The 24005-nt window shown below is 35.5% G+C and overlaps 2 protein-coding genes and 1 long non-coding RNA gene across 3 annotated transcripts; 2 read left to right on the forward strand and 1 right to left on the reverse strand.

The window, feature by feature from the left end:
• Positions 1 to 271: 271 nt before the first annotated feature.
• Positions 272 to 1938, reverse strand: LOC136063940 (uncharacterized). Its single transcript, XR_010625593.1, has 3 exons — positions 1777 to 1938; positions 1580 to 1637; positions 272 to 578 (listed from the first exon to the last, which is right to left on the reverse strand). It is a non-coding gene; the product is annotated as an uncharacterized LOC136063940 (long non-coding RNA).
• Positions 1939 to 14589: 12651 nt separating this feature from the next.
• On the forward strand, positions 14590 to 16868 carry LOC112018096 (cationic peroxidase 2). Its single transcript, XM_065764989.1, has 3 exons — positions 14590 to 15113; positions 15420 to 15582; positions 16404 to 16868. Exons 1-3 carry the CDS (start codon positions 14709 to 14711, stop codon positions 16811 to 16813), a joined length of 978 nt encoding a protein of 325 aa, XP_065621061.1. The 5' UTR covers positions 14590 to 14708; the 3' UTR covers positions 16814 to 16868.
• Positions 16869 to 18204: 1336 nt separating this feature from the next.
• LOC136063938 (cationic peroxidase 2-like) lies at positions 18205 to 20482 on the forward strand. Its single transcript, XM_065764990.1, has 3 exons — positions 18205 to 18728; positions 19035 to 19197; positions 20018 to 20482. The coding sequence occupies exons 1-3, from the start codon at positions 18324 to 18326 to the stop codon at positions 20425 to 20427; spliced, it is 978 nt and encodes a 325-aa protein (XP_065621062.1). The 5' UTR covers positions 18205 to 18323; the 3' UTR covers positions 20428 to 20482.
• The last annotated feature ends 3523 nt before the right edge of the window (positions 20483 to 24005 follow it).

Consider the following 24005-nt stretch of genomic DNA (forward strand, 5'->3'; position numbering starts at 1 on the left):
AATTACCAAAAAGGACAATGTATTATAAGGGAGTTTATTTCATACTTTTTTTTTTTTTTTTGGGATGTGAGTTTATTTCATACTTAATTAAAAATCAACTACATCATATACTTACTAAATAATAATAATAATAATAAATATATTATTGGTATTATTTAATAATGTTGGGGCAATTTTTTTTTTAGTGTCATAATTATTTGTTATTACCATTAATGACTTCTTATTAATATTAATTAAATCTAAATAATTTTCATCATCATGAAGCACAAAATGAAAATGTAAAAAGATGATAAAATATACACCAATAATCCAAATTTAAATTGTACTACATAAAAATGTAAAAAGATATAAAATACATATCAATAACCCAATTTTAAATTGTACAACACAAAAATGTAAAAAAATGATAAAATACATACCAATAACCCAAGTTTAAATTGTACTACATGATATTATAAATAAATAGAAAAGACAACTACTAATTATTATCCCCCCAAATGGAATTAGCAATGGAATTAGCTGCACATGCATGCCCCATCAGTAGCAGACGCACCCCACATCAGCAAAGCACGCACACCCTGCAGCACCTCACCATGCAGCAACCAAACAAGCCCAATAATCGTTATGATCATTCAACAATGATCATTCAGCAAACATTCATTATGAGTAATTAAGCTAACATTCAGCAAATATGAATCAATGATGGCATCATGAACCACAAAAGAAAGAAAAAAAAAATCCGTAAAACCTAAAACAAAAACAAACCCATCTCCAAAAACTAATGCAGAGAAATAACTTAACAAGCATTCATTCTGAGTAATTAAAGTTAACATTCTATTATTGAATCAATGATGGCATCAAGAACCACACAAAAAAAATTAATAATAATAATAATAAATTTTTAAAAAATCTGTAAAATGTCTACCCGAAATAAAATGTCTAATGGCATCCACAATATGGCCAAAGAAAGAATTATTAGGTATAGAACTTGAAATTGCTCTCATCACATTTTATCTATTTTACATTAGCTCTACATCTCATTCTTAATTTAGCAATAGAGAAGAGAGTGAAAACAAAAAAAAAAAAAATGGTACAAGTTGGACACTGTAACAAGATACAATTTGTTTAGGCAAAAATCTACACCGAATGTAGGCTTGTTTTTATGTTTTTTCTTGGTCTAGTTTAGTTTGCAATTTTGATGGGATATGCATATGCCGCACTCCACGAAAATGCCCTTTTAGCTGATGCCAAAAATACACCGGCACCATTTCACACCAAAGATTATAAAGGAATAATATTTTTTAAAAAGAAAAAAAAGTAAAAAAAACAGAGGAAGAAACAAAAAGTTGCAGGAGAGAAACAGCCCGACGCTATGTAAATAAAAACTAAACAAAAGATCTGAAGCGGCCGTTGCACGCTACCCACAAATTTTTTCAGTACCCACAAACTAAACTAAACAGAATAAATAGATCTTTAGCAAGAACAAAGCATGCAAGATCTGAAAATTTTTTTGGCAGCAGATCGGAGGTTTTTTTGGTAGCAGATAGGTAAAAAAAAAATTTCAGATCAGTGTTGGTACCTGGCTGTTTTTGGTAGCAGATCGGCCTTGCTTGGTGTTTTGTTGATCAAAACTCTACCTTCAAAACGTATTTCTCAGATCAGATTAGACAAATTAAATTATAAAAAAAAAAAATACAGAGGAAGCCCGCTGAAGAAGACGAAGAAAGAAGAAGAAGAGGAAGAAGATTTTCAAGACAAAAGAAAAGAGAGACTTACGTAGTGCAGAGCAGAGCTGAAATGTAGAAGAGAGGAGCCGATCTCTTTGTGAGGGAGCTGCGCAGAGAGAGATGAGATGAGAGGGCAATTTCCGTGAAGTGTAGAGACAAATGAGATGAGGGAGCTGCTCTAAAGTGTTAACACTTGCCCTTTGTCAAGGGCAATTTCGTAGCTTCACACACCAACGGATATAAATGAAAACGCTCAGACTCAGCTTTTTATTTATGGAGCCCAACTGACCCAAAACCAAAACGCTCAATCCTTCGCACATATAAAAGCCAACTTTTTCTAAAAAGTTGGCTTTTATTCTCACCAAACGCACATCAACAGCCAGCGTTTTTAAAAAGCCAACTTTTGAGTGTTAAAAGCTGAACCAAACGGGTACTAAGACAATAACAATGCATTTTTGTTTGTTTGTTTGTTTGTTTACAGGCTGATTTTGTATCATTTGATGTTTTCCATCTTTCGCTTTTCCGTTCTTATCCTTGTGACAGTTCTGATCTCTACTGTAACACTGTTTGTAATATTATGCTAAATTTCCTTTGTTCATAATGTTCCTGAATCAAAAGGTTATGGCAGAGAACTTTTATGTTGCTTGGGAAAGCAATTCTACATACTGCGATCCATTAATTCTTCCATTTTACTCTAGTAATTAACAGCCTTCCTAGACAAATAAACCTAACACCGGAGTATTTCTTGGGGGTCCTTGTCAAAATCTTGAGCGATTTGATTCCTATGTGTATGGTATATATATATATATATATATATATATATATTATTTTGAAAAATATTTAAATCTAATGGGGTCCTAGTGCCATTGAATTGTATTTGCGTCTATCTATTCCTCCCAATTGGTCGCATCAATTGTGGGTTTTATTTACCTCAATTAGTAAAATCTCTGATGGTTAAATAAGAGATTTGAGGTTCAATCTTTGCCTACACAAAAAATTGATTGGTGTCTTGATCTGATGATAAAGAGCTATCATCAAGAACAGACACTATAGATTGAAACTCTAAAAAAAAAAAAAATTGGTCGCATCAATTATTGCGAAAAAAAGTTATGAAGAATATTTAGTTTTGATTTTTTGGTTTTTTGTTTTTTGGTCGTCTAATAAATATTGAAGCTGTCCCTGGTTCGCTATCAGTGCAAGTTGGATTGGTCCCTGATAATTTCATAGTCATCCTCTACTTTGAAAAAGGAGAGCTTCCTAAAGTCGGTATAATGCCCTTTTAATTAGCAACTAACAACCAACGTATTGTCGGGCATTTATTTTTGCAAGTTGTTGCTTAAACGTATGTTTTATATTTTATTGGTACCAAGGTGGGGTAATTTTTCTTATTCATCGAAGAAAAACTCAGAGACTAATTCAGTTTGTGTGTACAGAGTACAGATCGACCTATCTGCAAGTTGGTATGTACGTGCAACAAGTTTTACTGTTTATGTTAGGTTTTACCATATATATATTCATTTCATATTTGGGAAATGAAAGATTTAAATCCTGACGTTTTCATTGAAAACACAAAAAAAATGATTATCAGATGAGTTACATAATTTTTGACTAATATTTATCTTGTATACTAAAATTTAGGGGAAACTGTAAAAAAAAAAAAAAAAAAACATAGATTTATCATTGTGACACATTAAACTCTGTACTTTTATACTGGACATTGTAAACCCCGACTTTCATAAATGTGATTTTATGATCATCAACGTCATCGTCATTAATAATATAGAGTTGAGGTACCACTTGTGTGTGCTCAGTAAGATGGGAGTAGACAATTTTGTGGTGTTACCAAAATAGGTGAGAAAATTAAAATTTTAGTGCATACAATTTAGTATGGCAGTTAAAATAATAAATATATAAATAAATATATAAAAGAGGAAGATGCTTTATGGGCCTCTTGGAGACTGAAGAGATAAGTTCAAGTGGGTTTCAAACTCTAGCCCACTACCCCACTAAGCCCACCCCTTTGATGTTTTGAATATAAGGTAGAGGAAAAGATAATTAGGGTTTTGATAAGAAGGGTTTCATCACTACGGAAGCTAGAGGTGTATTTTTCCTTGGAGTTAATTAAAGAGGAAACCAAAGAATTCAAGGTATGATTTTTCATTTGTTAGAACCAAAGCATCAAAGGTTTAGAATCTTATCAAGGATTGCAATCTTAAAATATGTATAGGACTTTCACATTTTCATTAGGGTTAATATGTATTAAACCCCAAGTTGCCCACTTTGTGCATTCTAGTACAAGCCGTGAATTGAGAAAGGTTATGTATATGGCTTTACATCTCCTTTTGGTTATATGTATATTGAATCGTAGGTAGCCACTGTGAGTATTTTAGAACAAAACCATGGATTACGAAACTCAATTCATTTATATAGCTTCACGTTTTCATTGGTTTATATATAGACTAAATTCTAGAATTGGCCACCGTGTATATCCATGAACAAGTCATGTATCAAATCTTCAGCCATAAGGCTTTCACCTTTTCAATTGTGGTTTTATATATATATATATATATATATATAAAAGGATGGCTGTAAGGTTTTCTTTTGTGGTTATATATATTAGGTTGGATTAACGTTTTCTTTGGTTATATACATTGAGATGGTTTAACGTTTTGTTTGGGGTTTTATATTAAATCCTAGGTCAATGATATTTTGGCTGCTACTGCCTTCCTCATGACATATGAGTTTCAATTAATGCAAGGATGTATTATTGATTAGAATACCATTGGTTAGAGAAACGTTAATTTAGTGCTGAAAGTGTTATTAGTTCAACAAAGTATAATCCTAGTAAATCCATTTGCATAGTTCTATAAGCTTTATATTTTGTAGAGGATATTAAGTATATTTCCATGATTGATTATAGGTCCTATTTAAGAGTGTTTTGAGGCTTTTTGGAGGTTGTTTCGGCTTGACTTTCAGAGTGATTCAAGTGTTGTAAGTATTATGCATACACAAGTTTTGTTCTTTAGGTTCTTAGAAGTCAAAAGTTTTCAAGAATTATGTTTTTAAGCTTACAATTTCTAAAGTTTCTCGAAACATTTTTTTGTGTCATTGAAAGAGAAACTTCGACTTTTAAATAATGTTTTAAAGAGAAACTTTGGATTTTAAATAAAGTTTTGAACATCTAAATCTCATTTAAAAGATGATTTCTAAACTAAACTATTTCATAAAATAATTGAGTTTCAAAGTAAGTTTTCTAAAAAGGTTCTTGTTCTTTAAGTTTGTTTAAAACCAAGTGATTTCAAAGTCATATTCTTATTTTTCAAATGGTATTTAAGATGTTTATTTTAGCAAATTGGGTTTTCAAACTTACTCAAGAATTGTAAAAATATTTATATAAACTCTTCAGTTTTTATTCATTCCCTAAGAGAGTCAAGCATCCTTTGATTTATGTTCAATTTGATATTGTCATATTCGCTATGCCTTTATTTTGGAATAATTGTTAATATTAAGAAAATTATTCTATTTGGTATAAACTTTGCTTTTGTGATATGTGACTCAAAATAAGTGTTTTGTTTAGAATTGATTAAATATATGTGTAAATCCGCTCACAGGATTGTATGTGAGAATATGTGATGTGTATATGTGACACTGTGCTCTGATCAATTATATGTATGTGTTTTCTAATGATTTTAAGATGTGATTACATATGTATTAAGTGGTTCATTATATGTTTTGAAATAATTATTTATGATATCATTGAATGAGTTTGTGAAAAATCAAAATACTCGTGCTTTACTTGACTCTATTTCGTTGTGGGCTTCTGTCCTTTTCAGGCAAATTATATAGAGAAATGCCTCCCTTCCCAAACTAAATAAGAAAATACCCATATTTTAAAACTCGATTTTTGATAAATCGAGTTAGGCAAAAAAAAATTTCTGAAGCCTTATAGTGGCGTTTTAAGGAGTCTATAGTGACGTTTTAAGGACCTATAATGACGTTTTTTAACTCTACTTCAAAGAAATCGAGTTATAGGTAAAAAAAGGCCACTATAGGTCGATTTCATTGCCTATAACTCGATTTCATTGAAGTCGAGTTAAAAAAAATCACTATAGGTCTTTAAAACATTACTATAAGCTCCTTAAAAACGTCATTATATGGCCTAACTAGATTTATCAAAAATCGAGTTTTAAAAGAGGGGAATTTCCCTATTTAGTTTGGGAAGGGGGGCATTTCCCTATATAATTTGCCCAAAAAGAGCAGAAGCTCATTTTGTCCTAATTACTTACTAGATGTGTGGCTCACCCCATCAATTACTATTTTTATATTAAAGTGTAGTTGGGAATACAGAACCTTTGGATCGCTTTGAAAGGTGTAAGGTAGAGTGTGGAAGTTGTAGGCGACTTCAGTATTACTTGAAGACTTATAGAATTTTAGTTACCTTTATTTTGTAATTCATGTTTTATATAGTGGAGATTATTTCCAATTTGTGGAGTTTAGATTTTTGTAAGAGGTTTTTTATTAATTTTTTTTAAGAGTATTGTTTCTTTGGAGTTTTAATTTATTTTGGATTAGTTATGTTTATGGAGTTATATAAGTTCAGCAAGTTAGTCATGCATCTAAATTCATGTTTAATGGATTTGGGTCGTGACAATAAATGCACCCAAAGAAAAAAAGAAAATGATTCCACTGTCAGCAGATAGGGATGGCAATAGGGTGGAGTAGGTTCGAAGGATGGAGTCTTTGCTCCAGCCCCACATGGTTTTGTCTTACCCCATCCCCATATGACGGAGAAAATTTTCATACCCCATCCCCGCCCCTTGAGGCCTCGCAAAACCCCATCTCACCCCATAAAACTTTACTTCTTGTTAATTTGTCCATAACTATTACAATTGTTTTTAATAAAATTTATTTCATTAATAAAAATATACTTGAAATTACAAATAAATTTATCCCATCAAATCAAACTAATTTTTAGCAAAAATTAAATAGTACTATTAAAGTGTTTAACAAGACAATATCACAACAAAAACAAAAATCTCATAATACAAAATCAATGGTTTGATAATATATAAATTTGTTTATAATAAAGACAAAAGAAAATGTTAAAATTGGTACCTTATTTCCAACCTTGCCAGAGAAAAAAAGAGACAGAAAGCCTTGTTGGGTAATAAAATAAACTGATGATATGTTTGTTTAAATAATAGGGTTTTAGATATGAAAATTTTATAATTTAACCCTTAATAATGGGCAGGGTAGGAATGGAGCGAGGCGGGACGGGTTGGGTTTAAAATGTCTAAACCCATCCCCGCCTCACCTCGTATTATGGAGTTAAAATCTTGCCCCATCCCCACCCTATCACTTTTGCGAGGCAGGAAAAACCCGCGTGGGGCAAAGCGGAGAGGGGCAGGGCAAAATTGCCATCCTTATTAGGAGATGTACACTTATGATTTATGAAGAGTGTAGGGTTTAAAATATTTCATTTTTTGATGGGGAATCAGACAAATTTTCATTCAACAAGCTGAAATTGGAGTACAACAGAGAAAGGAAATTACAGAAGTTGAAACTAGTCAAATATCATCTAGGATTAGGTGTTCTACATAACTGGGATTAACTCCCTTCCAAATTTGAGAAAAACCTGATAGTCTAGCAGCTTTTGCAAGTTCATGGGCAACTCTGTTGCCATCCCTTTTTAGGTGTTGGAATGTGCACCAACTGAAAAAGGCCGAACAGCTTCTAATGTCTTAAAGGATGAGACCAATCTCAATATTAGCATCTTCACGGTTAAGGGCTTGAATAATAGAGAGGGCATCTGACTCGAAGATAGCATGGGATATTTGTAATTCCTAAGCAAGAAGCACACCATGCAGAAGAGCAAAGGCTTCAGTAATTTCTACCGAGTAGGAAGACTGAAGAACTTCGCTAGAAGCTGTAATAGAAAGGCCTTGGCAGTCCTGGACAATCACCCCAATGCAAGCGTTGGTATAATCATTAGAGTTGGCTCCATTAACATTTATTTCGAAGAAGCCAAAGGGAGGAGCTTTCCATTTGAGGATAGGGGGAAATGGGGCAGTGGGGGGTGGGAACAAGCATCCTTAAAATCAATGAGGGTTCTGTTAGCCAATTCCCAGCTTCGGCTTGGAGGAGAACCCGAGTCCTTATGTACTACTTGATTGCGATTCCACCAAATAGACCAGGTTGTTGCAAAAAATATCTCCATGTCATGCAAGGTGCCCCTCATAATGATGTCTAGAATGATATCAACAGGATCACGGATTGGGCGTGAAAAGTCTATAAGGCAGTTAGACCAAAGAGCCCACGTTAGCTTGGCATGATCACAATGAAAAAGATCATGGGCTGTAGTCTCTATTGCTTTGTCACATATGGCGCAGAAGCTAGAACACATTATGCCTCTGTAACTTAAGTTTTCCATGGTGGGAAGGCCATTAACACATAATCTCTAAGCAAAAACTTTGAGCTTTGGGGGGACTTTTTGGTGCCATATTCTTTTCCAAATAAGAGATTTAGAGCTATTTGAAGAGCATTCACCTTCGTCTGAAGGTATCACCATGCTTAAGGCAATCTAGAAGGCACTTTTAACTGCGAAGGTCCCGTGTTTATTACTAGTCCAAATTAGACTACCTTCAGGAAGATTGTAGCTCAATGGGATTGACAAGATTGTGTTGGCTTCAAGGGGTAGGAAGAGTGAGTAGACTACATCAGCTTTCCACCACTTAGTGTCCTCGTCAATAAGAGACGACACCATTGGGAAATTTCCAAAGTCGGAAGGTGGGGAGATTACTTTGAACTTTGTTGGTGTTGGTAGCCAATTATCTTCCTATATATGGATTTTACGACCATTTCCTACTCTCCATCTAGTTCCTTTTCGGATCACCTCAAGGCTATTGTGAATGCTTTGCCAAGCATAGGACGGGCTGCAGCCTTTTTTGGAGTTGAGAATATTATCATATGGGAAGTATCTAGCTTTGTAAACTCGAGCCACCAAAGAGTCGGGGTTGGTGAGGGTTCGCCAACCTTGTTTGGTTAATATGGCTAGATTAAAGGCTTGTAAGTCTCGGAAACCCATCCCACCGTGAAGTTTTGACTTGTATATTTTCTTCCAACTAACCTAAGCAATTTTGTGCTCTTTATCTTTCTGCCCCCACCAAAAATTGCGCATCATATTTTCCAAATCAGTGCAAAGAGTCTTAGGGAACAGAAAATAGCTCATGGTATAGGTTGGGACTACTTGTGCGACTACCTTGATGAGAATCTCCCTCCCACCAATTGAAAGGAGTTTTCCTTTCCAACCAGCCAGCTTTTTTGCCACTCGTTCCTTGATTTCAGCAAACACTTGGGTTTTTGATTTCCTAATGATGGAGGGAAGCCCCAAATACTTGTTATGCCTTAAGTCCTGCATCGGCCCAAGTAATCTCAATATGCACTCTTTTGTTTCTTGAGGGGTATTTGGGCTAAAAAACACTGAGGACTTGTCTGCATTAATTTTTTGTCCAGAAGTCGCCTCATAGCTTTGGAGTATGCTGACAAGTTTTTTACATTCTTGCATATTTGCTTTGCAAAATAAAAGACTGTCATCGACGAAGAAGAGATAGGTGATTATAGGGCAGCCCTTGTATATTGAGACTCTTGAGATTTGTTGATTTCGGGTTGCTTTGTGAATAAAAGCCGACAAACCTTCTGCACAAAGAAGGAATAGATATGGAGAGAGGGGGTCACCCTGTCGGATGCCTCGGGTTGGGGTGATGTGGCCAAAAGTTTCACCATTTATGATCACTGAATAAGATACAGAAGAGACACAATGCATAATAAGATCAATTAGCTTGTTATTGAATCCCAACTTCTACATAATCCCCTAATAAAGTCCCATTCAACCCGGTCAAAGGCTTTAATCATATCTAATTTAATTGACATAAAGCTTTCTTTTCCCCCCTTTTTATTTTTTAGATAGTGCATGAACTCATAAGCTACTAGGACATTATCAAAAATTAGGCGTTCAGCGGTAAAGGCACTTTGGTTTTCAGAAATGATGCTTGGCATAGTAGTTTTGACTCTATAAGCCAAGACTTTTGATATGAGTTTATAAGTCACATTGCATAGGCTAATAGGGCAGAATTCCATCATTCTGGTGAGGTGGTTGGTTTTTGGGATGAGGGAAATATTGGTTTTGTTAATCTTTGCCATGGGAGCATTGGAATTTAGCACATTCAAAACCATATTTGTAATATTAGTGCCCACAATATCCTAGTAATTATGGAAAAAAACAGCAGACATACCGTCATCTCTTGTCGGGTGAATTTGCTGCAGAGCCTTGAGAACCTCATCTCTTGTGAAGGTCTTGGTGAGCTCTGAGTTCATGTCCTTTGTCATGCGTTTGGTGATAGAGCTAATGACTTCATTTATGCTAGTGGGATGAGTGGTGGTGTAGATTTTCTCAAAATAAGCCACGGTAGTGGTTGCAAAATCAGCTTTGCCTTCACACCACTGACCAACATCATTCCAGAGCCCAAGGATAGTGTTCTTTATCCTTCTGTCAAATGCCCGGCATGGAAGAATTTGGTGTTTTTGTCTCCCTCTTTGTACTAGTGCACCTTGCTACGTTGATGCCACATGGTTTCTTCATTGTCAAGAAGATCATTAATTTCCTTCCTGAGCTGATTGATCTTTGCCCCCAAGTTTCCTTGTTGATCATTAGAAGTAAGAGCATTTAGCTGTTTCCTTTTCTCCTGAATTTTCTTTGGGATGTTGCCCACCACTCTTTGATTCCAACTGGTTAAAGCCATGGTACATTTTTGAAGATTGGAGGAGATATCCTCGGGGGTGGTGGAGAGAGAGCCCGAGTTCCAGGCCGAATCAATGATTTCTCGACAATCATTTCTTTTGGCCCACATTGCCTCAAAATGAAATCTGTGTTTTCCTTTGTGAGCTTGTGGGGAAGAATCAGAAATTGCAAGGATAGAGTGATCAAATGTTGATTCAGTAAGATGGTGGACTTTTGGATTCCTGAAGAATTCCAACCACTCTGACGTGGTAAAAGCCCTGTCAAGACGAAGAGAAATTCTTTGGTTGCCTTCCTTCATGTTAATCCAGGTGAAGTCTAGCCCACAATATCCCAAATCTTGGAAGCAACAATTATTTACCATTTGTCGGAACCTTCCATTTGGCGTTGGGATCGTTGGGCACCACTTGCTTTTTCATTCATAGAGAGAATTTCATTAAAGTCACCACTACAAAACCAAGGCAAACAATATTGACTATTAAGAAAGGAGATGAGTTTCCAAGATTCTTCCCTAAGGTGAGTTTCAGGATGCCTATAAAATCGAGTGTACCTCCAAGAGAAGCCATTCTCTGGTTCAGTGATTATGGCATTAATATGGAAATTAGAGTAGCTTTTGATTTGTAGATTCATGTCATTAGACCACAAAAGAGCCAGACCACCACTTCGGCCTCTACTAGGAACTATTAGACCATTTGAAAAGCCCAGTCTATGCTTCACCTTCTCCATACATTTATTCTTTAGCTTAGTCTCCAGTAGGAAGACAAGTTTGGGATTCCAGCATGTCACGTAGTCACGGAGTGCGAAAACTGTCTGGGGGTTCCTAATTCCCCGGCAGTTCTAGCATAGTGAATTCACTATGGTGAGGGCCCACTATGGTTTTAGGCATAAGTGTTGGGATTTGGGGCTTGCTGCCTTTGGGCTCTGGCTATTTTCTTCAAATTCCCTTTACTTGGGCCTCGTGGGGTGCATGGTGACTTGCTAGTGTAGTGGGCCTCTTTAGGGGGTTTTAAAGGACTTGAGACTTCTTGGGCTTCGGGTGGGGAGGGTCTTAAAAGGCCCACAGAGGAGGAGTCATCCCCAATTTCCTTTCCCATTTCTAGGCTTTTTTGAAATTCAAATTGAGATTTCCTAGATTGACGCACAGGGTTCAAGGGACTTGCTTTTTCGTTTCTCAACTAATTGTCCACAGTAAGGTGATTTGACGTGTCAGAGTTTCCTAGTGCCATGTTGTCGTTAGGCAGCGTGTAGCTTTTCGGAGTGGTTGGAAGCTCGGCTTGTTCCGTCTCCATGTCCATGGAGTTGGAAGTTGCCTGAGCTATATTGTGCCTATCATCTAAACTGTCTTCCTTTCTTCCCTCAGATCTGCCATTGAAGGTGACTTTTGATTTTTTTGAACTGAGCTTAGCAAAACCATTTGCTCATAGCCAGTCCCCATATTGCTTAGTGTTCCCTGAGTCACTTGGTGGCACCTGACAGTGTTTCTCATCATGTCCAAGAAGACCACAATGGAAGCAAAAGTTGGGCAATCATTCATATTTGAAAGAAACCCAAAATTTTTCACCCTCTGTATTGACTATGTTACCACCCCTTCGAAGTGGTTTGTCAATGGGCAGATCTACACGAATTCTAATGAACTTAGCTTGCTCTGAAAGCTAGGATCGCTTGTCTGACTCAATTTATCTACCCAACTTGCTGCCCAGTTCTCTTCCCACTTCCTTTGACATGCAATCAAAGGGAAGACCCCAGATTTGGACCTAAAATGGAGAATGGGTGAAGGTTATGGTGGCCACAGACAACCCTTTTCTCCATCTTGTAAGAAGTAGGAGATTGTTGTCAAAGTTCCAAGGGCCATTCCGTTCAAGCCACTCCAGTTGGTACATTGAGTTAAATTTGAACTGTAGGATGTTCTGCCTAACTTCCACGATTCGTAAATCAGAACCCATTGTCCAAGTTGACCATAGCGTGCTTTTTAGAACTCGTAGGTTCTAGTGTCGTTTAGCTAGTAGCCAACCAAATAAACTTAACATACATTCCTTAAGCAGGTCCGATCTGTTGATGGTTAAGATGGTGATGTCTTCTTCTTCATCCTTGGTGAGTTTGAGATGTTGGATGCCATCTAGAACTGCTTGATCCATGACTATGAAGAGACTTTGTGATGTCGCGGAAGCCTGAAGAGAAACACACACGATGCTCTCTTGATGGAACAGAAACTAATCTGTTAGTTTCTGGTAGTAAACTTCGAATCCACGAGAGGTTTTCCTGAATCCACAAGGAGATAAAACTGGAATCTACCAGAAGAAAATTTGACAAAAAGTCTGTGTTTATTGATAATAGACTAATTTGCCTCTGACGGCTACAAAACATATAAATACTAAGAAAAAACGTTTAAAACCCTAATTCGTGCTAATTAAGCGATTAGGGGACAAAATTACCAAATTTTACCAAAAATGGCAAAATTGAGTTAAATGCAGAATCATAAACTACTGACCTTAAGGGTCGTCCCAAAACAGACGGGACCTTATTCTGACTTTTAAACTAAAAGTTATTAAGGAAAAACAAATATTACTATAAATAGCAAAAACACTGTTATCGGGGCCTTAATGAAGGAATTCGCCTAAATTTTGGCGACGTTCATGGCATGAATCTGGATCAGAACGTTGTTTCCCTTCAACCTGCCATATTTCATACAATTTCGACACTGTTACCCCGATGGCCCCCTACTGGCACCCCCCTTTGATCTTGCGTTGTGACTTCCTGCGCCTCTGCTGCTCAAAGAAGGCATGTGCTGTCTGTTCTACATCACTTTGTAAGCTTTTGGGTTACCAAGACCCAGATGGATCCCTTGAGGGGAGAGAGCACTCGTGCTGTAGTGAGAGAGAAGGGCTCCTACAAGGGAGAGCTTAATTATGATATAAAAATTTTTGTAGACATTTAAAATATTTCATTTAAAAGTCCAGAGTTTAATGCGTGCAATACAAAAACTGAGCTATTTTCTTTTTTGGGTACTTTCCCCTAAACATTTATTTACTGCTTGATACATCTTTCCTTGTTTTTGATGACCTTGGTATCCCTTTCCTTCTTTCTTTCACGGAAACAACCTATACAGTAACTTGTTTGATCACTTTTTCAATAGTGTAGGTGGGGTTAATGTTGGTAAAAATTCTATATAATTGTGAATAAATTTTAGCAAGCACAGCGGAAGCACAACCACACAAAAACACAAAGATTTACGTGGAAATCCTTTCTAATTGAAGGAAAATAAATCACAGACAAACTTCGAATAATTTCACTATATTAAATAGAGATTACAACACTTAGATATACAACTTAAGGGGGGGAAAAAAAAAAAAACCTCTCTTTCTCTTTTTACTCACTGCTCTCTTCCTCACTATATATCTCTTACAATTTCCTTTTGCTCTCTATAATTTTTCTCTTCTCTTTTGCTTGCTCTCACCCATGCAGTTCTCCAAGATTGCATTGTCCTCAGTCTCACTCACTGGGACTTTTCTTCCCCCTACTCTTCTTCTTGCTCACTGGGCGAATGACCTCTCTTTTTATTTCTTCATCTTTTCCTTCTTTTCTTCCTTTCACACTCTTGACATCTAATTACTATAAATGCAACTCACTTGCCTTGACTTTGCATTAGCTCCTTTTTTTTCTTTTTTTTTTCTTTTTTTCTCCTCAGCGTGTACAACACACCTAAGTCACTGCCCAAGAAGAAAATAGGCTGGCATTTGTGGCTTGTCCAAACCACCTCTTTAATGAGGTGTTTTATCAAGTGTGGGCTATACCCACGGTGCTATGATGCACCCAACAGTTAAATTATAAATGGATATGGTTAAGTAATTATAAGACAAAAAAACTCCGCCTCATGTTCGCGTGAAAGTTGAAACACTATTGCGTCAAGCCCGCCATGCAAACTATGGAAATGACTGGGGGGACAAACTCTTGAAGCCAGCTACAAGCTGGGCCATACATTATTTAATTTTTTGGAATCATTTCAATTTGAATAGCCGTCTATGTTTACTTGTTACAAAAATTTGACTTCACTCTTGCCTATATATAACTCTGGCTTACAAGCAATTTCTTTAACAATTCAAAAATACTTCTCTCAAGAATTGAATTGACTAGTAGTTAGTCTAGTAGTTTCATTTTCTTTCTCTTGCTGTCATTTTTCTTTAGTCATAATGGCGAGTGGACATTCCAGCCATATCTTGATTTTGTTTACGTTTCTCTTGCTTGCCTTGAGTGCTTCCTTGGTGCATGGCCAAGGCACAAGAGTTGGATTTTATTCTGCTGCGTGTCCTCGAGTTGAATCCATTGTTCGTTCAACAGTTCAATCTCATTTCCGTTCTAATCCCACTGTGGCTCCTGGATTGTTGAGGATGCTTTTTCATGACTGTTTTGTGAAGGGTTGTGATGCCTCTATCCTTATTTCAGGGTCTAACACTGAAAGAACAGCTGGTCCTAACCTATTACTGAGAGGATATGAAGTTATTGATGATGCCAAGACACAACTTGAAGCTGCATGCCCTGGCATTGTCTCTTGTGCTGATATTCTTGCCCTTGCTGCCCGTGATTCTGTTGTTCTGGTAATTATCACATGGAAAAAATTTACTTTCAAAATAGTATGGAAGTAAATTCCTCTAACCAACTAGCAATTGATAAAATCATTTATGTGTGCATTTAGTGACATGACCTATTAATAGATTATATTTGTTTAAATGATACACGTGAATGGTTTTATAAGCAAATATGTTAATCGGTTCTGACTGATTTGGAGGAAAACTTTATTAAAATAGAATGTCGTATGAATTTGTATTTCTGTGTAGTGTTTGTTATCTGTTCTTTGAAAAGTTTGGTTAATAATTAATCCTCCTTTGGGACTTATGATGCAGACAAATGGACCTAGTTGGGTTGTTCCCTTAGGACGCAGAGATGGGAGGGTTTCATTGGCATCTGATACTGCCAATTTGCCAGCATTCACTGACTCCGTCGATGTGCAAAAGCAAAAGTTTTCTGCTTTGGGTCTCAATACTCAAGATCTTGTGGCCCTCGCTGGTAATATTTCTTTAACTCAAGCTGGCAAGGTTTTGACGTTTTGTAATGAAAGTGAGTAAGAGAAGCGCAACTAAACAATGAAACCATGATTATTGTCGGTAATGAGAAAATAATCAATAAGTTGAAAAAGAAAACCAAAATAACACAAAGTAATGCTAGGGATAATACAAATTTAAATATAAAAATCTTACAGATTGGCATGTTATAAATAACAAAAAAAAATTTTTTTTTTAAATATTCATTTATTATATATTTATTAAAATGATATCAATTTTATTTTTGTTACATTAATTTTTTAATTTTTTGTGGTGGTGTATATATATATTTTTTTTGAAAGCCTCTAGGATTTCATATACGTACTATTGACTGCACAGATAGATGCCTTTGTTATATATGAGAGTAATATTGTTTAACAAGTAGTAACTAACAGACTATATTTGAGCTTTACTTATGTTATGAGGGACGAGTCTAGTAACACAAATCTCTTAGTTATTGTCTTAAAGAAGAAGACAAAAAACTTCCATTTTGAGCCGTGGTACCCATTGCGCAGTGCTTTCTCACTTAATTAGTGAGATAAGTGTTAAATTATCTTCCTCACTTTTTTCAGGTTTTGGACTGATGGTGAACAAAATATATTACAATAAGCATGAATATATAGCAATGATCAATCATTAAAAAAGAAAACAAAAATTACACAAGAGAGAGAGAGAGAGAGAAATACCCTTTACAGTTTTATGCTATGGACCCTTATTACAATTGTTTTTTGTTTCATCAAATACTTCAACATAACCTAACATTTTTTTTCCTGTCATTTCTAATAGGAGGACACACCATAGGAACTTCAGCTTGCCGGTTCTTCCAATACAGAATTTACAATTTCACTAGAGTAGGGAATGGTGCTGTGGACCCATCTATTGATCCATCATTCCTTCCTCAACTGCGAGCACTCTGCCCACAAAATGGAGATGATTCAAAGCGAGTTGCATTGGATACTGGTAGCCCTAATAGATTTGACACCTCTTATTTTACAAATTTGAGAAATGGGCGAGGGATCCTTGAGTCTGATAAAATGTTGTGGACTGATGCTTCAACAAAAACCATTGTCCAGCGCTTCTTGACGGGTTTGAGCTTTAATTTGGAATTTGGAAAGTCCATGATTAAAATGAGTAACATTGGGGTAAAGATAGGCAATGCTGGTGAAATTCGCAAAATATGTTCTAAAATTAATTGATGATATATAAAAATATATAATCACATAAGGAGCTCACTTGTTGAGGTTTTCGTTTTGTTTTGCATGTGTTTGTTAGCCTTAGCTTATACAATAACTCTATATACACCAAAAATTTTACATAAATTTTCGCACCTAAGATATATCATGAGTGACAATTTTGTGGAGGGTGTGAAATTTCATGCGAAATTTTTGGTACCTATAATAGCAGTACTCAGGCTTACTATTGGCTAATTCGCATAATAAATAACAACCAAGGTCTAAATTTACTCAACAAGTTTTTAATCCATATAGACAAAACATAACTTGTCATTACAAGAGAGATCACCTAGCTTAAGACTCTTATGTTGCATGTGGATTTGGAGAATTCTGGTGTTTGAAGCCAATGCAAGAGAGGACTCTAGAGTAGTCCAAAATATTATGTGGTGAGTGGTGAGGTCGATACCAATAGGTATTAGTTCTTGTACGATTGCCAAGTAAACATATACTCTCCCAAATACACACTCGAAAATTTTATTGAAATAAGCATCAAAACAATTCTTTAGAGGAAGGCAAACAATACGATAGGACAATGATCTCACATACTTCTTATTGTATATTATTCTTACACATTATCCGTTTCACATTTTAAATGTGGACATTATTAAAAAAATGTGAATATCAAGTGTGAAATTATGGATGTTATATGTAAGCATGAAGTATATATTAAAGAGTGTAAGAAAACAATTACTGAATATGATAACATTTAAATTCAGAAGTCCATAACATTTAATTTTGGATCCCAAACAGTAAAAAGCCAGTGTGTCATGCCAAACACACAACTATAAATCATTTGTATTCTGAAAAAAATCCAAATACAAAGTGACACAGCTAGAGTAATTATAAGACAAAAAAAGAAAAATCCAATTCTTAAATACATGGTAGTCGCACTCATTTAGCCACAAACTTAGAGTAAAAATACTTTTTCTTAGAGATTTGAGAGAATGAGATAATAAATATTTTAGATTTAAACTTTTAAAATTGGGCAAGGATTTGCTGCATACTTAGTTACAGCAAGTGCTGCATACTCAGTTGCAGCAAGGGCTGCATATAGGCATACGTGTCAAAATATTAGAGGGACATTTGTCAAGTGCCAATTTAACAAAAACTTCTGTTAGCCCTTAACCTTATGGCTTGTTTGGAAGTTTAGAGAGGGAGGAGAGTAGAGGGGAGTAGAGGGGAGGGGAGTAGTGGGGAGGAGAGTAGAGGAAAATGATTCATGGGGGGACAAACTCTTGAAGCCAGCTACAAGCTGGGCCATACATTATTTAATTTTTTGGAATCATTTCAATTTGAATAGCCGTCTATGTTTACTTGTTACAAAAATTTGACTTCACTCTTGCCTATATATAACTCTGGCTTACAAGCAATTTCTTTAACAATTCAAAAATACTTCTCTCAAGAATTGAATTGACTAGTAGTTAGTCTAGTAGTTTCATTTTCTTTCTCTTGCTGTCATTTTTCTTTAGTCATAATGGCGAGTGGACATTCCAGCCATATCTTGATTTTGTTTACGTTTCTCTTGCTTGCCTTGAGTGCTTCCTTGGTGCATGGCCAAGGCACAAGAGTTGGATTTTATTCTGCTGCGTGTCCTCGAGTTGAATCCATTGTTCGTTCAACAGTTCAATCTCATTTCCGTTCTAATCCCACTGTGGCTCCTGGATTGTTGAGGATGCTTTTTCATGACTGTTTTGTGAAGGGTTGTGATGCCTCTATCCTTATTTCAGGGTCTAACACTGAAAGAACAGCTGGTCCTAACCTATTACTGAGAGGATATGAAGTTATTGATGATGCCAAGACACAACTTGAAGCTGCATGCCCTGGCATTGTCTCTTGTGCTGATATTCTTGCCCTTGCTGCCCGTGATTCTGTTGTTCTGGTAATTATCACATGGAAAAAATTTACTTTCAAAATAGTATGGAAGTAAATTCCTCTAACCAACTAGCAATTGATAAAATCATTTATGTGTGCATTTAGTGACATGACCTATTAATAGATTATATTTGTTTAAATGATACACGTGAATGGTTTTATAAGCAAATATGTTAATCGGTTCTGACTGATTTGGAGGAAAACTTTATTAAAATAGAATGTCGTATGAATTTGTATTTCTGTGTAGTGTTTGTTATCTGTTCTTTGAAAAGTTTGGTTAATAATTAATCCTCCTTTGGGACTTATGATGCAGACAAATGGACCTAGTTGGGTTGTTCCCTTAGGACGCAGAGATGGGAGGGTTTCATTGGCATCTGATACTGCCAATTTGCCAGCATTCACTGACTCCGTCGATGTGCAAAAGCAAAAGTTTTCTGCTTTGGGTCTCAATACTCAAGATCTTGTGGCCCTCGCTGGTAATATTTCTTTAACTCAAGCTGGCAAGGTTTTGACGTTTTGTAATGAAAGTGAGTAAGAGAAGCGCAACTAAACAATGAAACCATGATTATTGTCGGTAATGAGAAAATAATCAATAAGTTGAAAAAGAAAACCAAAATAACACAAAGTAATGCTAGGGATAATACAAATTTAAATATAAAAATCTTACAGATTGGCATGTTATAAATAACAAAAAAAAAAAAGTTGTTTAAATATTCATTTATTATATATTTATTAAAATGATATCAATTTTATTTTTGTTACATTAATTTTTTAATTTTTTGTAGTGGTGTATATATATATATTTTTTTGAAAGCCTCTAGGATTTCATATACGTACTATTGACTGCACAGATGGATGCCTTTGTTATATATGAGAGTAATATTGTTTAACAAGTAGTAACTAACAGACTATATTTGAGCTTTACTTATGTTATGAGGGACGAGTCTAGTAACACAAATCTCTTAGTTATTGTCTTAAAGAAGAAGACAAAAAACTTCCATTTTGAGCCGTGGTACCCATTGCGGAGTGCTTTCTCACTTAATTAGTGAGATAAGTGTTAAATTATCTTCCTCACTTTTTTCAGGTTTTGGACTGATGGTGAACAAAATATATTACAATAAGCATGAATATATAGCAATAATCAATCATTAAAAAAGAAAACAAAAATGACACAAGAGAGAGAGAGAGAGAAATACCCTTTACAGTTTTATGCTATGGACCCTTATTACAATTGTTTTTTGTTTCATCAAATACTTCAACATAACCTAACATTTTTTTTCCTGTCATTTCTAATAGGAGGACACACCATAGGAACTTCAGCTTGCCGGTTCTTCCAATACAGAATGTACAATTTCACTAGAGTAGGGAATGGTGCTGTGGACCCATCTATTGATCCATCATTCCTTCCTCAACTGCGAGCACTCTGCCCACAAAATGGAGATGATTCAAAGCGAGTTGCATTGGATACTGGTAGCCCTAATAGATTTGACACCTCTTATTTTACAAATTTGAGAAATGGGCGAGGGATCCTTGAGTCTGATAAAATGTTGTGGACTGATGCTTCAACAAAAACCATTGTCCAGCGCTTCTTGACGGGTTTGAGCTTTAATTTGGAATTTGGAAAGTCCATGATTAAAATGAGTAACATTGGGGTAAAGATAGGCAATGCTGGTGAAATTCGCAAAATATGTTCTAAAATTAATTGATGATATATAAAAATATATAATCACATAAGGAGCTCACTTGTTGAGGTTTTCGTTTTGTTTTGCATGTGTTTGTTAGCCTTAGCTTATACAATAACTCTATATACACCAAAAATTTTACATAAATTTTCGCACCTAAGATATATCATGAGTGACAATTTTGTGGAGGGTGTGAAATTTCATGCGAAATTTTTGGTACCTATAATAGCAGTACTCAGGCTTACTATTGGCTAATTCGCATAATAAATAACAACCAAGGTCTAAATTTACTCAACAAGTTTTTAATCCATATAGACAAAACATAACTTGTCATTACAAGAGAGATCACCTAGCTTAAGACTCTTATGTTGCATGTGGATTTGGAGAATTCTGGTGTTTGAAGCCAATGCAAGAGAGGACTCTAGAGTAGTCCAAAATATTATGTGGTGAGTGGTGAGGTCGATACCAATAGGTATTAGTTCTTGTACGATTGCCAAGTAAACATATACTCTCCCAAATACACACTCGAAAATTTTATTGAAATAAGCATCAAAACAATTCTTTAGAGGAAGGCAAACAATACGATAGGACAATGATCTCACATACTTCTTATTGTATATTATTCTTACACATTATCCGTTTCACATTTTAAATGTGGACATTATTAAAAAAATGTGAATATCAAGTGTGAAATTATGGATGTTATATGTAAGCATGAAGTATATATTAAAGAGTGTAAGAAAACAATTACTGAATATGATAACATTTAAATTCAGAAGTCCATAACATTTAATTTTGGATCCCAAACAGTAAAAAGCCAGTGTGTCATGCCAAACACACAACTATAAATCATTTGTATTCTGAAAAAAATCCAAATACAAAGTGACACAGCTAGAGTAATTATAAGACAAAAAAAGAAAAATCCAATTCTTAAATACATGGTAGTCGCACTCATTTAGCCACAAACTTAGAGTAAAAATACTTTTTCTTAGAGATTTGAGAGAATGAGATAATAAATATTTTAGATTTAAACTTTTAAAATTGGGCAAGGATTTGCTGCATACTTAGTTAGAGATTTGAGAGAATGAGATAATAAATATTTTAGATTTAAACTTTTAAAATTGGGCAAGGATTTGCTGCATGCTTAGTTACAGCAAGTGCTGCATACTCAGTTGCAGCAAGGGCTGCATATAGGCATACGTGTCAAAATATTAGAGGGACATTTGTCAAGTGCCAATTTAACAAAAACTTCTGTTAGCCCTTAACCTTAATGTTCTCTCACGCTCTCTCTCTATCACACACACGACAAAATAAAAAACACAAATACAAATCCCTCTCTCTCTCTCTCTCTCTCTCTCTCTTCTTCTTCTTCCTCCTCTTCCGTTCTTCTCACTTCTTAGATACCCGTCCACAAAACCAAATCAAAATACAAACCTCTCTCTCTCTCTCTCTCGTTCTTCTCAGATACCCACCCCTTTAACCCACCATTGAACTCATCAAACCACCATCACCACCACATGCTTAGACCACCGATCCCACTTGACCATGTCTACATCGACCCCACCCATCAAGACAAATATTCAAACTTCAAAAATAATCGCAATCACAAATGGAAATAGAAAATTGTTTTCCAAATTTTAGAAAATAATTAGCTTTAATGAAAAACAAACTTGGAAAATTGGGAGTTGTTGTCTTTGCCACCGTTAAGGACAATACAGTGAAAATAAGAGGGAGGTGAGGATGGGAATGAGGGGGGGGGGGGGAACGACTGAGAGGGAAAGGGGTAAAGTGGTGGAATGGAGGAGACATGGGACGGATGGGTGGGTTGACGGAGACATGGTCAAGTGAGATTAGTGGCCGGAGCATGAGGTGGTTGTGGTCTTTTATGGGTTTAAGGGTAAGTAATCTGAGAAGATCGAAGGAGGAGGAGGAGAGAGAGAGAGAGAGAGATATTTTTCTTTTGGTTTTACCCGTGCATGTGATAGGGAGAGAGTGTGTGAGTCACGTATGGCAGTATGTAGTAAGTGTTGTAGCTAAGTATGTACCAAATCTCTGCCCTTTAAAATTTATATGTATATATGTTGTTTGAAAATATTTTAAATCTCAAGAGGGACATAATTCCTTTCATTTTCAGTTATGTCGGTCCCTAGCTCACAATAGACCACATTAACATTTAGTGAATTTTTTTTTATGAAAATTATTGTGCCCTTGGATTTGTTATTAATTTAAAGTTGTCCTTGTAATGGCCAAAGAAAAAGTATTTTCCACACAACTGAAGGATTTATCACACACCAATATAACACTCAATTAATATTCAATCAAATTTTGGACATAATAGTCCTGAGTTGCTATCAATGCAAGTTTGATCAATTCATATTTCCGTCGTCATCGTCCTTTGAAAAAAGTGAACTTCTTAAGTCCCTATAATGCATTAATTAATGCTTTTAATTAGTAACAAACAATGTAAGCAAAACTACACTATTGGTTCATGAAGTTTACCTTCTAAGTGCAATTAGTCCTTTAGGTTTTAAATAAGTGCTCTATTGATCCCTCAAGTTTTATTAATAAGCATTGTTAGTCCGTTTATTAGCTGTCGTTAGTATTATTGTTTATGTGGCTAATGGAACAGTGACACGACATCTTTTTAATTAATTAGGCACAGTGCCACATCAGCAATTAAACATAAATTAACAGATCATATTTTAGATAAAGAATTCATTAAGATTTTTTTTTGAAACTAAAAGGAAAAAAATTAAACAGAATTCATTCAGATTTTAAAAACACTTAAAACACTCATTTACGAACCAAAAAAACAAAAAACAATAGATCAGTGGCGAGCAAGTCCTACAGGTAAGTCTATTTGTGTCCTCCTAGGTCTCTCCGTCGGTGTCCAAGCCTCCACACTTCTTGACCCTTAAAATCCTTACAAAGCTGTTCAGCCACATTCCAAACCTACATCTTGCCTTTGTTTCCATCCACCAGGAAAAGTCCTCCATAACTATTCAACAATCCATATCCGGATTCTCCACCAACCCAAGTACCTAATTACCCAAATATCTGCATCCCATAAATACTTGGAAACTGTAGAAAGGAATTGCAAATGTATCGAATTACGAATCGTTAAATTATAATTTATGCTTCTCAAACTAGACAAGGTTTAAGACAATCCTTTTTTATTTTAAAAAAAATCATTCCAACCTCACTAGATAGGCTAATAATTATTATAATCTACAAAAAGGCTAATTGCTGGTTCATCTGAATGAAATCCAATAGTCATGGATTCTGAAAGTAAATTCTCATCAATGCCTCTAGCAAAGCATATCTTTAGTCTTTACACAACACTCTTGCCTAACCAAATATCATTGCTATAGTATATTAAAATGCAATATCAAGAACAGGACGATGAGGTCCAGTTTAGACACAGGCTAGGATGTGGTGGATACTTTGGCAGTGAGGTGGAGGCTTTGATGGGTCGAATTGAAACTGGCGAGGACATGGGTGGATAGTCATCATTAGAATCTTTAAAATCACTTAAAACACCAAATCATTCAAGTGACCATCCATCTCCTAACAAAGTCTCTTCGGCGTCACATTCAAGACTT

This window comes from Quercus suber, unplaced genomic scaffold (genome assembly GCF_002906115.3).
Source record: "Quercus suber isolate HL8 unplaced genomic scaffold, Cork oak 2.0 scaffold_598, whole genome shotgun sequence".
Lineage (NCBI taxonomy): Eukaryota > Viridiplantae > Streptophyta > Magnoliopsida > Fagales > Fagaceae > Quercus > Quercus suber.